This window comes from Thermobia domestica, chromosome 4, assembly GCF_964235325.1.
Source record: "Thermobia domestica chromosome 4, izTheDome1.hap1.1, whole genome shotgun sequence".
Lineage (NCBI taxonomy): Eukaryota > Metazoa > Arthropoda > Insecta > Zygentoma > Lepismatidae > Thermobia > Thermobia domestica.
In genome coordinates, this window is record NC_137457.1 from 259,493,918 (window position 1) to 259,509,161 (window position 15,244).

The window sequence follows — 15,244 nt, forward strand, 5'->3', positions numbered from 1 at the left end:
CTTAAATACACTTTATTACTAGTTTTAACGTTGTTTGTAGGTACAGTTATCTTTATTGATGTTTAATCTATCTTATTTTAACATTCCAACACTCTCTGTCCTTAGAATTCATTCATAACGCATCAAAATCATTGTGAATACAAGTAGCTAGTCTCCCGTGGGTGGGACTTGTTGCTACGCTGGCGGCCATCTTCTCGTAAACCACGCCCCTTAGCAACCGCTCTCTGCTGCATGAGCGCACAGAGCCTCGCCAGGATGCAATCGTCTCGTAAGTAGTAAACAGAAAACTACTCAACGGAGTACAGTACTCTCATGAATATCAAAGATACTCATAACCTAAATACAATAACTTATTATAATACAAATAATCTATATACCAATTGATCATTTGATAATAATAATGAATCAATAATTCCTCTCTCATTTAAAAAAAACGTGAATTTAGAAAATGAATTTTGATAAAAATAATGTGTTTTCATACAACTTAACGTTGATTATTGATATGATGCATTATGATTGTATTCTATTTGCGACTATTTCTCGTGTCTTATCTATGATTTTCCTACTTTTCTATTAAAACTATTTACTTCTTTTCAACGACTTTTTCGTACTTTTCCGTACTTTTAACGACTTATTATTGTAGATTTGTAAGCTTACTTGAACTAGTTTATAACACTAGTATCTACTTTATCTATGATTTGTCTATTTATCTAGCTTTACTAATAGACAACTTTTCTATTTTCTTCTTTTCGCTTTTGTTTTCTATAGCTTGAAGCTACTGATTTCACTAATATTCTGATGTTATTTAACTTAGCTATTATCTATTTACATGCTTTTATCTATGCTTGTCTACGATGATCTATTATCTATGCTTATTTTCTATTGCTTCTTTTCTACCAAAAACAAAGAGTTTTGTCGTACTAGTTCTACGTAACCATTTTATATTTTCAACGATTTAATCGTTTTCACCGACTCAACTAGACCAATCCTAGTTTTATCTAGGATGACAACCAAAAGCTTTCAACTCACAACTACCTCATGCTGTAGGTAAGTATGTCTACATATTACCAATTGTTTTAAATGTTAATTCGATATTCCTTTTCAGGTTTTATTGCAACTTAGATATTTTTTTTTTCAAAAATAAACTCCATTCTTCTCCATATCCATAAATGTAAAAACTTTTTTTTTTTTATAACCCAAGGCACATACGATATTCATTTACATACTACGCTTACTTTATTATTACTTTCTGATTATTATTATTATTATGATTATTATTATTATTATTATTATTATTATTATTATTATTATTATTATTATTATTATTATTCCTGATTTTGAATTTTATACTTCCGTATTGCTCTATACAGCTTACAATACAGTACTAATAACAATATTGTTGTCAAAATTAATGATATTATTACTCCAAAAATTACATACATGATATAGTCTGTTTTTAAATGTAGTTCTGGGATCGAAGTATCGACTTTCAATTTTAACAATTTTTCAGTTAAACTATTTAGCTCTTGCGTATGCAAGGTGAAATTTATTTGTCTCTCAGTCCAATTACCGATCAATTCAATGTGTTTATTTTGAATCTGAATTATCCGTTTAGATGGAATGACCAGCTCTCCAATTATTATATTATCAAATTTATCATAGTTTATGAAATTTGATTTAGCTTTGGTTTGATCAAGTTTTGTTGAAGTAACTTCTTGTTGTACACCCACTTTTGTCATGTACGCTTCTTCAATAGAAGAATACATCACACCAGCGTGTGTATATCTGAATATCACATTCCCCAAAAATTTTTCCGAATTTTGCTGGCATCCTCCTAGAGATTTATTTAAAATAATATTATTCAAACATTTCGATTCATGGTCCATAGTTATGCTCTCGCAAAAATATAGAAAACTTTTAAATTCGCATTTACTTTTATCCAATGAGTGAAATTTACCTTCAGCCAAATAGACTGCTTCTGGTAATTGATAAAATATTCTTGTGTTATTTATTAAGTAGCCCATTGATGTAACGTCATACATTATTGAAATGCTAGTATCATATATTATCGGAGTCTTTATTATTAAGTCAACATTATTATCTTCGTAATGGTATTTTACTAGATATACGCTAGACATTTGGTAAAACATTCCAATGTCTGACCTATAAATAGTATTTTTCAAAACATCATGAAAATTAATTAACTTTTTAACATCAGCATTAGATAATATATGATATGTTAACTCATTATTTAAAATGCTATTTACTATTTTATTTACTCTCTCCTGTACAAGATGAACAAACAAGTTTGCCATTATCCTGCGTTGGGATTGATGTAAATAACAGTATAGCTCCTGAATTTTATTTTTAAAATCTTGCAACACCTGTTGTACTTTTACGACTATCCCGTGGACTACTGTTATCTCATTATTAAATGATTCTTTTAGATTTTTAATTTCATTAGTTAATACATTCTCATGCTTACTTAACTTATCAATAGACTGAGACAATTGTTTATTATGGATTAAATTATACGTCGATAAACCCAATGGACGACAATCCCTGTTATGTTTTCATTTATTTATTTTACTTTGTATGTGTACCTTGGATTATTTTACCAATTCAAATATATTTACTAGATATCTCTCTAATTTAAAAAAAAATTCTCTAATTTCCTAGTCACTTTACGCTCTGTAAACAATATACTTTTGCCAGTTAAGGGATTTTTTGATGGAAATCAACATTTACTTTGATTTCGGGTACACGGACTTTTGTTGATAAACAGCGGTCCACCTCGCTGTCTCACTGACAAAAACATCTTGTTTGCAGATACCTAACAAAAAAAATTAAACTTTTACTAAAAACTTATTCGTGTTTTCGTAGTTGCAAAAAAAAATATTTTTTTTTCATCGTGATGTAGTCCTTTTGAAAACTTTTTGGTTTTTCCCACGCGTTGTTCTTTTTTTTTTTCATTTAGACATCACTGTCTAAATCCGATTCTTCTTCTGGTCTATCCGAATCTTCCTCCTTTGCACTTACAAATGGTTTCAAACGTCTTATGTCAACAGAATCTGTCTTCTCTTGTCCTTTCTTAGTCTCGTATCTCACTTTATATGAGTTATTATTCAACTTTTGCACTATTACTCCTCGAATGTTATATCGCTTACCAAAACAAGCTGGAATGCCTGCTCTTGGCATTTCACGAATCCAAACTTTTTGTCCCACGTCGAAGTTTGGTTGAGAGAATTTCTTCTCAATTTGTTTCTTTTGGGATTTGAACCGCTTCTGCAAATTGTGGTACGCGACCTTCCTTGCTTCCTTCACATTTCGTATCCGCTCTTCGTTTTCCACATACTCACAAGGTATGTCCAGATCCTGTTCCAAGAACGTTCTGGGTTCACGCCCTGTAAGCAAATAGTAAGGCGAGTGTTTTGTCCCGTCATGAATCTGTGTATTCATGGTAAACACAATTGAAGGTAAGATCTCGTCCCAGTTTGTAAACTCACGGTCTATATAGTGCTTCATAATTTGTTGAATTGACCCGATGGCTCTCTCCGATGTTCCAATCTGGTAATGGGCATCTGTATTGGCAAAATTTAACCGCATACCAAACCTTTCAGCCATCTCTTCCATCACTCGGCTCCGGTGTGTGCTATGCCGGTCCATCGCAAGAATTTCAGGAATGCCATGTTTTGTAATTAATTCTTCAAAAATTGCTTCTGCTATGATTTCAGAAGTTATAGCAGGAACTGCTCTTGCAATTACGTATCGAGTAGCGCTATCAACAAATACAATAACATATTTATTCCTGTGATTCTTCGATCTTTTAAATGGCCCAATCTCATCCATAGTTACATGCTGGAATGGCATATAACTCGGGTATGTTTGCGGATGCAGTGGTGTCCTACCAGCTTTACGTTTCTGGATTTGGCAACTGATACACTGGCTGACCTTCTCTTGAAAAAATCTTTTCATGTTTGGGAAATAGATGGATTTCAATGCTCGATTATAACACTTGGTGTAGGAATAATGTCCTCCTCCGTATATCGAACAATGCAAGTTTTTGAAAACTTGTTCCCTCAAAGAAAAAGGAATGCATAATAGGAATTTCTTCCCATTAGCCATTTTCTGAGTTCGGAAAAGTTTTCCGTCCTTAATTTCATACCAGCGCGCCTGTTTTTCTGCTTTTTCATCTGCTTCTTCCGGATGTTCTATAGCCTTCATTATTGAACCGAAGAAAGGGTCTTTCCGTTGCAACTCAGCCACATTCACATCTTCGTCGAACGTGATGTTGACTTCAAGGTCTTCCATCTTGACTGGTAATGCATCTAGATCGATGTCTTCATCAGTTGGTTGGATGTTCGTGTTTCTTGATAATACATCGCTAGGATTTTTCTCTCCTGGACAATGTACTGGCGTGTACTGGTACTGCGCCATCTCTAGACTATACCGTAACAGTTTCGGCGATAATTTTGGCGTTGTTTGAAGGTATTTTATACACCTGCAATCAGTGTATAGCTCAAATTCTTTATTGTACAAATAATAGTTAAATGCTTTGAAAGCACTAACCACGGCCAAAATTTCTAGTTCCACTATATGTCTTCGTGTTTCGTTTGGTCTCAATACTCTACTATAATACGCTATAGGTGTCCACTCTCCATTCAATTGTTTCTGCATTAGTACAGCCCCTATTGATTTTGTAGATGCATCCGTATACACTCTAGTTTCCAACTCTTCACGGAAAGGTGCCAATAAAGGTGCACTCATCAACGATTCTTTTAGTTTTTCAAAACTAAGTTGGTGTTCTTCCGTCCACACAAATTTATGGTTTTTCCTTAATAATTGTTGAAAATTAGATGTCATTTCCGCGTAGTTTTTACAAAATTTCCTCACATAATTAGTCAAACCAAGGAATGATTTCAACTCTTTCGCGCTTGTAGGTGGCTTACAAGCTTTTATTGCTTGAATCACTTTAGGACTGATTTCGTAACCAGCTTCGCTCACAATGTGACCTAAAGCCATTACCTTCTCTTCCATGAAGTGACATTTCTCTACTGATAACTTTAACCCATATTTCCTTAACCTTTGAAAAACTGAGTGTAACACAGATACCATTTTCTCCTGATTATTTAAATATATAAATATATCATCCATGTAAAATGACACCGCCTCCGGATGAACGTTAGCTAATGTCATTGCCATGATTTTTGTATATATAGCGGGCGACTGAATGTAACCCATTGGGAGCTTAGAGTATTGATACGCTCCTACGCCAGGGATATTGAATGCAGTATACTTCCTAGAATCCTTAGAAATTGATACCGTATGATAGGCACTCTTAATGTCCAACACACTAAAGTATTTGTGACCACCCATACTTGTAAGAATTTGATGGATAGGCGGCAACGCCACGGAATGGAACCGTACATGCCGATTCAGCATTCTACAGTCCAAACAGGCCCTAATCGATCCGTTTGGCTTCTTTACGAACAACATAGGTGAGTTATACGAGCTATTACTTTCCTCGATGATGTTTTGTTCGAGTAAAATGTTTATCTGTTCTTTAACCTTATCCTTCATTGCTATCGGTATTGGATATTGTTGACGTCGAAACGGAACTTCCGTTTCCAACTCTATCTTGTGTTCTACTCCCTTGACTTTTCCTAATTCGTTTTCTCGCCACGCAAAAACATCTGCGTAATCGTAGCACAATTTCTCTAATTTCTTTCTGATTTCTGGTTTAGTATTATTGCCAAATTTTAACCGTGATTTATCGTAGTTTTTTCTCGCCTCTAACACCTCTTCAATTTCATCCTCTGATAATCCTTCTTTTCTTAATTCCGATTCATTCATGCATGCTTCCGCATCTCCAATTTTTAAATTTTTTGTCAACATGATCGTCTTATTTGACGGATTGATAACTTCTAAACACTTATTTTCATTCGACAAAATTACTCTAGGTACAAATATGTTATATTGAGACTCTAATAGCTTATCTGGCTCTAATAGAAATTCATTGTTCTCCCAAGAATTAACTAGGTTAACCTCGACAGTTGTCCTAGTTCTTGGTAACAACTTCACCCTATGACCAAGAACCCATTTTGGCTTTAAACTTGATTTAATGCTAATTGCAACATTATCAGAAACTGTTCTGGTTCCCTGATCGTTTCGACAATGTTTAATTGGTTTCCCAAATCTTTGAACAATAATTTTACTAGTTCCATAATCAATTCTACAATTTTGTGTTTGCAAAAAGTCATTCCCAATCAACATTTGATATGGGAAGTCTTTTATTATTCTAAAAGCCTGATGAAACGTTTGATTTAAAATTTTGAACTTAATTATGGCTAATTTGTTAATTACCAGCGTGTTCTGCGTGATCCCTTTGATCTTAGTTTGTTGTGGGATTATTTTTGCACTCGGTGGCACTAATTTCTCGTTTATAATTGAAATTTGCGACCCACTATCGAGTAACGCTTTGATCTTTCTATCATCTATTTCTAATGGTAAATATACCATGTTGTTATCTAAATTCACTGAGGCAATTATTTCTCTTATTCGGACATTTCGATTGCCTGTAAATGCGCCTCTCCCATTTACAGATGTGTTCCGTTTAAAGTACTCGAGCCTGGTGTTTGATAATAAGTAGTACCATTTACTTGTGCTGGTACCACTTGCACAAATCTCTGCTGATTCGGGTTTTCGAAATTATACGACTGGTGACAACACGAATTCTGACAATTCCCTTGCCAGTTTCCTTGCTGACCACGTCCTCTATTGTTTCTCCAAAAATTTCCTCGATTACCACGCTTACTGTAATAACGGTTATTACCTCTATTGTTGTTTTGATTCCTATCACTATTACTATGCCAATTCTTATTTCTATTTCCATTTCCACGGTAATTATTTCGATAACCACCTCTATTCTGCTTATTATTCCTATAATACTGATTTTTCCCTTGTTTTCTCGCGTTATTCTCTTGTTTCTCGTCGTCTTGTGTTTTTGCCGACAATGCTAACTGTAATTTGTCTATTTTCTTTTCTAATTCCGCGATTTGTGTAATACTCGGAGATTCCTGTTTAATCTTACTTTCTTCTTTATGTTTTCTTACAACCACATGATCTGAATCAGATCCGCTCTCCTCATCTTCTACCTGCTCTCTAATTTTCTTTACAAGATCTTTAATTGTAACTTTGCCGGATTCCTTTTTCACACGCTTTGCTATTTTACACTTATTCTTTTCTATCTTTTGTAAATCCTCCACGAATTTGTCTAAGCTTGAATATTCACGCGTTCCGACCTTTTCCATATAATATGGATGTAGACCTCCAACTATAATACCTATCTTCTTGATATCATTCATTTTTGAATCTAGTCGTTCACAAAGAACGAGCATGTCATAAACGTAATTAATTACAGCTTCGTCTTCATACTGTAACCGCTCCTTAATTCTATCTTCAATGTCTATAGTTACATTAGATTTCGTAAACTCGTCTACTATTTCAGACTGCAATTGTTTATACTGTATTTCTGCCATGTTTCTCCGTTTCAGGAACAACTTTATCCATTGCCTCCCTACTCCTTTGAAGATATTGGGCAGTAACTCCTTTCGTTTGCTTTCGGCGATGCCTGCCATTTGACAAGCATCGTCGAATTCATCGAAAAACGACACGATGTCATTATCGTTCTTGAGATCGAATTTAGGCAATTTATTAATATCTGCGTAAAACGTAATGTTAGACGCCATAGTAAAATTCTTATTTTCACTATTTACTAATTTCGAATCTAAATTTATGATTGAAGGAAAGTCTTCCGATACAGATTTCGTCACCGGACTACTTGGGAAATTAAAAACTGGTTCTTTACTCAAAACAATTTTCAGACTCGCGACTTTATCGTAACTACAAGCAGTATTTTGTCTTTCTGGTGTCCTCACACCAAATAAATTCACATCAATATTTATTCCCTTACTCGCTTTCTGTGCTCTAGTCAACACAGTTCTTTCATTCATTTAATCTAATACTTAAATTCAACTTTAATTTACGAAGTGAGGGTGGGTGGTGAGGGTTAACGTATTACTTATTCTACTTGAGTCAATTGCCTTTAGTCATTCGAGATCCGAACCATATCTCGTCTTTGAGTGGTGAACGATTATAATACAAACTCTTAACATACTAAATAACTTAAATCTAAACCGAATTTAACCATAACCTAATAAAATATATTCTTAACACTAAAATTATTCCGTTTCGGAATCGCTATTTCCACCATAAGTTTGGTGCGACCTACTTTTAGCACTGTTCGGGAATCGAACCAAAATATCTCCACCATAAAACTGCCCTGGAATCGCTACAAAAACCAGCATCTCTACCATAACAATGGTGAGAGTTACTCCTAGTACTTTTCGGGAATCGAACCTCACCATAAAACTGGTGAGAGCTACACTAAGACCGCTACAAAACCAGCATCTCCGCCATAACAACCTTCCACCGTCGTGCCTATATAGCATGGGGATGAAATGTAAAATGACGGTCGAAGATCGCTGCTACTCACCATCTAGAATGAGTAGGTACAGGATGACGGAAAGAAACCACATTAAATGACTTTGAACTAAAACTTTGTATTTTCATTTAGCTTGTGTATTATTGTGATTGATCGTCGACTGAATATAATCGCAAGATCACAAATCTTTAAGCAGCTAGGAAGTTAACCACGATGAACTCAAACATAGCTGAGATACACGTACCTTTATACAGCTGATGACTGGAACTGCTATCGATGTTCTGGACGATCTCTGTATTGCTGCCAATAGTCTAGAATGGTCGACTATTGTGTACCATTATCTACTATAATGGTCTGCTGAACTATTAGATCTCCTGATCTAATACTGAACGTAGAATCACAGAGAAGTGACTCCTGTGACATGAGCAACTATGTGACTACTAGACGTACGATGATCTCTTAGACTCAACTCTGAGACAAATGCTCGAAGACTGCTCCCTCGAGACTGATCCTCGAATCCTCCTCATCTCTAACAACTATAAGGTTTTATACGAAGATTCCAGACATCTTGGAATTCATTCTCGTCGACTTTCTGTATATCTCAGCTATTGGTAAAACGTTGGTTTCACCCGAATTACATCGTGATCAAATTCTCAGACTTACAAATTTCTGCGAACTCAACGATTATATCACAGTCAAAGTGTGTCAATGTTACAATGTGACGATCTGATGACAATTCAAAACATTACAAATACAAATTACAATATCTTACGAATTGACGACCAAGCGTCTAGCCGTAGAACATTCATTACATACACACAACATTGATGTCAACACATAAACACACACACGTGTTTACGTTACGTGATAACACTTAGTTTCTTAACATTCAATTTTATTAAATATACTTTCCTTTACCAAAATAATATCTTTTTAAATAAAATCAATGACATGCCTCAACAATATATATAACGTTGCTTTGTACTGAGAACATTTTTGTGAGCGACAAAGCTTCTCAGTGTTTCTTCCTTACATATTATAATGCAAAAACTATGTTCTATATAGCGATTTGGAACTGAATTAAGTGTATCTCCCAATCATTTATGGAAATACTGCGAAGCAAAGCACACCAGGTGTCTGGGCGCCAGAACGACGCCAGCCACGTCGCTTTACCAGTTCGTTATCTAAACGTTCCCACAATCAAGTTATCGCATTGTCTTGTGCGTCGTTTCCAGTGAACTAACATTAACGTTAATTATTTTTATATTCTATTTGCATGCACATACAAGTGGTTTAAGCTGAGTGTTTTTTGGAATGAACTGCCAACATTGATCAGGCGATCAGTTTAGCTCGTATCTCGAATCTCTGAATTCGAAGAGTCTTACTCCGTAACTGTGAACAGCAACCACGTATGTTGCATCGGACATCAAGTAAAATGTTGTGCTAAGGGACATACGTTATTAGCGAGTCAAGGACTTAGTTATGGCTAGCCCCAATCAGTGAAATCTCAGGTTCGCATACCTAGTGCGTCTTAGTTATAAACGCGCCCTCCAATATTATCATTCCATTTTGGTGACTACATATTTTTGCTGAAGACTAACATCGACCTCTAAGGATTTTCTGGAGCAGCAACCATACTACTTCGTATCACCGTGGAATCATCACGATATTACTCCCACAGTGCTAATTCCCCATGTGCATTAAGAGTGCGAGAAAAGTATCTGTAGTGAAACCACAATCATAATCTTCCATTCTAATATGTAAAAGTGATAAAGGGCTATAGTGTAGTGAAAAAGTAAAGTGTGATTTTATAAGTGAAAATAATTATATATATTCAGTGTTGAGTATTGTGATTGTTTTTCCACTCCGTTATTTTTTAATAATATTTTAATAAATAAGCATATTGTCGTTTTATCCAGTGCGTTTTTGTTGTATGTATGAATAATGTTTGTGTGCGTTGTGGTCTGAGTGACAGTCTAATCGTCCGTGAGGTTTTCGAGATGAGACATCCCAACCTCTCGATGGCTAATGCTCATCTTGTTATTAAGACCGGCAAGCAATTTGGGAACGATTTTGTAATTCCTTTCTGCAGATGTCTTTCAACGTCTTACCCAGGTAAGTCCAGGTCTCCGGAAAATACTCATTGGCAGGACCACGGAGGACAGACCCCGAAAAGCGGTTACACTGTGTAACAAATTTTCAACTTTTTTCTCTTTCCTGAAAAAGAATGACCGATTCCTATGGAACATTTTATGCTGAGTAGCGTGAAGTAAATGAAATTTCTGTATCAGCCTCCAATTCCGAGAAATAGCCGATTAAAGTTTTAATATATATAATATGATTAATATATATGCTAGGTTAAACATTACAGAGCTCGTAAAGACAGTCTAAATTTTGAAGGAACCGCATTAAATATAGAGGACACCTTGCAGATACAAATTCCTACTAATGTCTGAGCCTAAGTGCTTCACGGAGGCATTTGCACCTCAAGATTGTCAACTAGAAGCACTGGTTTTATGCAATTTTACCTACAATTTAAACGATTTTGGGACAAAATTGCCTACTTTCCAGGGATTTGTTCCCCTGGGAAAGATTCTATGGGTGTCCATGCTTCTGAAAATGTTTTTTGTTTGTGTGTGTGTGTGTGTTTAATGGACAATTGGGAGGAGTAGAGTCATCCACGCACCTCATAGTTACATTACAATGAGTGGAAGACCTGAATGTAAATATAAACATTAACTTAAAATGCACATAAAATGTGTATTAAAACAAAATTAGTGAAACACATACAGATGTGAAATAAAATAAGAATACTACACTGCTTCAAAAAGTATTTTATCAGCGTTACCTTTTGTACGCACTTTCTCTGTTACTAAACCAAATAAGAAAACTATCTTGCTTCAAAAACTGATAAACGTTCTTATCGGCGTTCCCTTTTGTACGCACCCTCATGTTCTCTTTGCACGATCCAACAATAGTCAACTAGCATGGAGACTACCTCACATTTCCGCGAGTATCTTTCTTCCATCACACGAATTGTTTGATGAAATTTTTCACCGTATTCATCTGATACTACATCTAAGTTTTCGAGAAAGAAGTCCAAGTGGCTTTGGAGGAGATAAAGTTTCAAAGACATGTTGCAACCCATTTCTTGAAAACTCAGTATCAGTTCTTCAACAATTCTGGCATATTGTTCAGATTTTATGTTTCCCAGAAAAGAATTGACCACATTCTTCTGCGCAATCCACGCCCTTCTCTCGTTTCCGCTCAGGGTTTCGTCAAATTGTGTATCTTCCACCACTTTTCTTATTTCTGGTCTAACAAATATCCTTTTCTTAAGTTTTGCATCTATGATACGTGGAAATAGGGTCTTGAGGTAACGAAAGCCACCACTCTCTTTATCTAGAGCCTTGACGAAAATCTTCGTTAATCCTAACTTCATGTGTAATGGCGGTAAGTACACATTCTGCGGCTCGACAAAAGGTTCATAACTAACACTTTTCTGTCCGGGAGTCAAAAATTTCCTTTCAGGGTATTGTTTTACGTTGTAGTGTTGATTTTTTCCCTGCTATCCCGTTCCCACAAAAACAATATTTCGTATACCCCGATTGCATCCCCTGAAGCAGGCCAAGAACTATAAAATCACCACAAATGTGCCATGGATGTTCCGCGTACTCAAGTTTCTCAAGTAAAAGTTTCATATTTCTGCATGTTTCTTTCATACCTATAGCATAAGTAACCGGAATAGCAGAGTAGCTATTTCCATTGTGTAATAAAACGGCTTTTAAACTGAATTTGAAAGAATTAATGAATAACCGCCAATCATTGATATCTAATCAACGTCCAATGCAGACATGAATCCGCAAACATCTGTACAGAACACCAAACCTTTGTGAGAGTCGAAAGACTTCACTAGATCACATCCGCGAAAACGATACGTAGTTACTTATGTGTTCACTAAAAGGTTTCACTGTTGTAGTCTCGAAGCTAGTAGTTCAGCTGAGACTTGGACAAGTGCAAATTCCTAACAAGGTCATTTAATTTACTTTGAGATATTAATTGCGGCTCCGACGATTTTTCAGTATAGACAGGATCATCTTCTTTTTCAAGTTCGGAATCACGATCTACGGAAGTCCAATGATCATTTTCTTTGTGGAACGGGTACAGGTAACTCTGTGCTGTGTAGAACAGATCGAACAGCGGAAGGTAGATTTGGCAATATGATTGACATATTGGTTTTTGAGGTATTGCACTTACGTTTGTTAAACAAAAATAACAGTCTAACGTGTGGTTTCTCGGCTCACGCCACACCATTGGCACTGCAAATCGCATTGCTTTGTGTGTTCCATTCAACCACCCCGGAAGAGTCACTGTACAAGATTTACAAATCACGTGTGGAGCTCATTTTTTATCCTGATCCCCGACTTTGCACCCAAAGTACAATTCATTAGATTTTTTTCACAAGCGTTGTTATCAGTGTAATATTGGATTCAACAGTCACTCTCCCACACATATAACAGAATCTGTTAGGGTTATTCAAGCAATTACTCAGCATGACTCACTGCACACAATACTCACACAAGTACTTTCTAGAAGAAAAAATACTAAGAGTAATATCCAGCAAAACACCTTTATCTTTGTCCAAGTTCACCTATCAACAATAAGAGCTGTATATTTCCTGTGCATAACCTCCCTGTCCTTCCACCTACAGCAAAATCACAAACAAGGAAGTCAAAACAATGAACCACAATTCCTCTGATAAAGATTTTTACACAGTGTTGCAACTGCACCGCAGAAAGTGTTGCCAACTCATGAAGAGGAAATCTATTATAAAAATTCCCTTTTCCCCCAATTTTGGGAAAATGGAGGCTGATACAAATGAACGACTTATGGTTTTAAGATCAGAGCACGAAATACTACTACAGTCAGTGAACAACTTTACAGAAAGAAAACCACTGTAACACAGTGTTATATTCTTTCTCTTATTTCACATTTTGTGTCCATCATTCCCATTCATTTATTACTGGTTTCTTTTATGTTATGACAGGGGCAGATGCAGGGGATGCCCCCCAGAAGAGGAAACTTCTTTATATATATATATATATATATATATATATATATATAACCTATCTTAGAGTTTGGAGCTCTTAAAAGTAGCTCTTAGTAGCAGTATTACAACCCTCCCCTTCCCCCAGAAGTCTGTCGTGAATCCGCTCCTGTGCCATGAAGTGTAATCCTTCAACTGAAGACGTCACTAACGAAGATAATATTGTTATTGTGTTAAGTAGAAATGATAATGATCTTTAACAATATTTACCCTTGGTATGAGGCTTTGCAGAAGCTACCGCCAAAGCGTAAAGCAAAAACACCAGCAATCGTCCATCCATCTGTAACGAAAATGATATACAAGGTTATACCAGCTGCGAATATAAATTATGAAAACTATTATTATTTATCATAGTTGTCCTTCCATTCGTGATACCCAAAGCAAGATCATAGTTTCTATGAAGCAATATTCCACGCTAATATATTCTCTTAACGTTAAAATTATATTGTGCACTTTCATTAACTTACATTTCTTTCCTTAATTCTCCTACTGTTGCTGCTCCTTAATTTTATTGCACTACGTTTTCTATTATTTTCCTTAGGTTATAATTTTGTTTCTAACACAGTGCTAGACTTTTCTTTTCTCTGCATTCGTTTCTTCTTTAAGTTTTGTAACATTTACTCATTGTTTTCCTGTTCTATGTAATTAATCTCCTCCAACATTATCTATATTCAAGGCTTGTGTGTTATTATTATCTCTCTCTCTCTCTCTCTCTCTCTCTCTCACACACACACACACACACACACACACACACACACACATATATATATATATATATATATATATATATATATATTGACCCTCCACTGTACAACACGTGTTGCGGTTGCCGATCGTTTTTTGACTTCAATGTGTCATGTGGATCTTCCTCTTCCGTCAGCAGTAACCAGTTCACCTGTGAGTGTCGTGGTGTGAAAGTGGTGCGGTAAATTGGGCGACCTCACAGACTTCCAAAGAGGCATGATCGTAGGTGACCGTCTGGTTCGAGCTTCAGTAGCAACAGTGGCGAACATTGTGGAGTTATCCAAAGGCACTGTGTCCAATATCACGGGGGTATACACAATTCGTGGGCAAACGACGTCTGCAAAGCACAACAGTGGTCGAAATTCAATCCTATCAGATAGGGACCGGAGGGCATTAAAACAGATTGTAGCAGCTAAAAGAAAGACCACTGCAATGAAAATTACGTCTGAACTCAATTCTGACCTACAGAACCTTGTTTCATCGAAAACAATCCGACGAAACCTTCATAAAATGAAAATTAATGGTAGGGTCGCTATCGCCAAATGCCTGGTTACAGCAGTAAATGAGAAGAGGCGTATCCAGTGGTGCAAGGACCACAGGGAGTGGACTCATGAGCAGTGGAAACACATAATGTGGTCCGATGAATGGACCTTCACCTTGTTTTCAACAACCGGTTGTGTTTACGTATGGAGAACTCCGTCGGTAGCCTACACTGAGAAAAAAAAATGTAGGTGACATACTTAAAAAGATAGGTTACATGCGTAATTCCTATAGTTTTTGGACTTAACGTACACTAGACGTATAACTGAAAACGCATGTTTTATAATACTTTCTGTATAAGTGTTCCATCTATACGTACTTTCCGTATGAAACAATATAGGCGGTCAGGA

General features: G+C 35.9%; 1 protein-coding gene across 3 annotated transcripts in view; it reads right to left on the reverse strand.

Moving 5' to 3' along the window:
- LOC145683489 (sialate O-acetylesterase-like) overlaps positions 1 to 15,244 on the reverse strand; it is a 104,579-nt gene that overhangs the window by 51,305 nt on the left and 38,030 nt on the right. For all 3 annotated transcript variants that reach the window (XM_081754828.1, XM_081754827.1, XM_081754826.1), the window contains exon 2: positions 13,821 to 13,890. In XM_081754828.1, the coding sequence (XP_081610954.1) occupies positions 13,821 to 13,890 (70 nt within the window). The remainder of the gene's footprint in view (positions 1 to 13,820; positions 13,891 to 15,244) is intronic.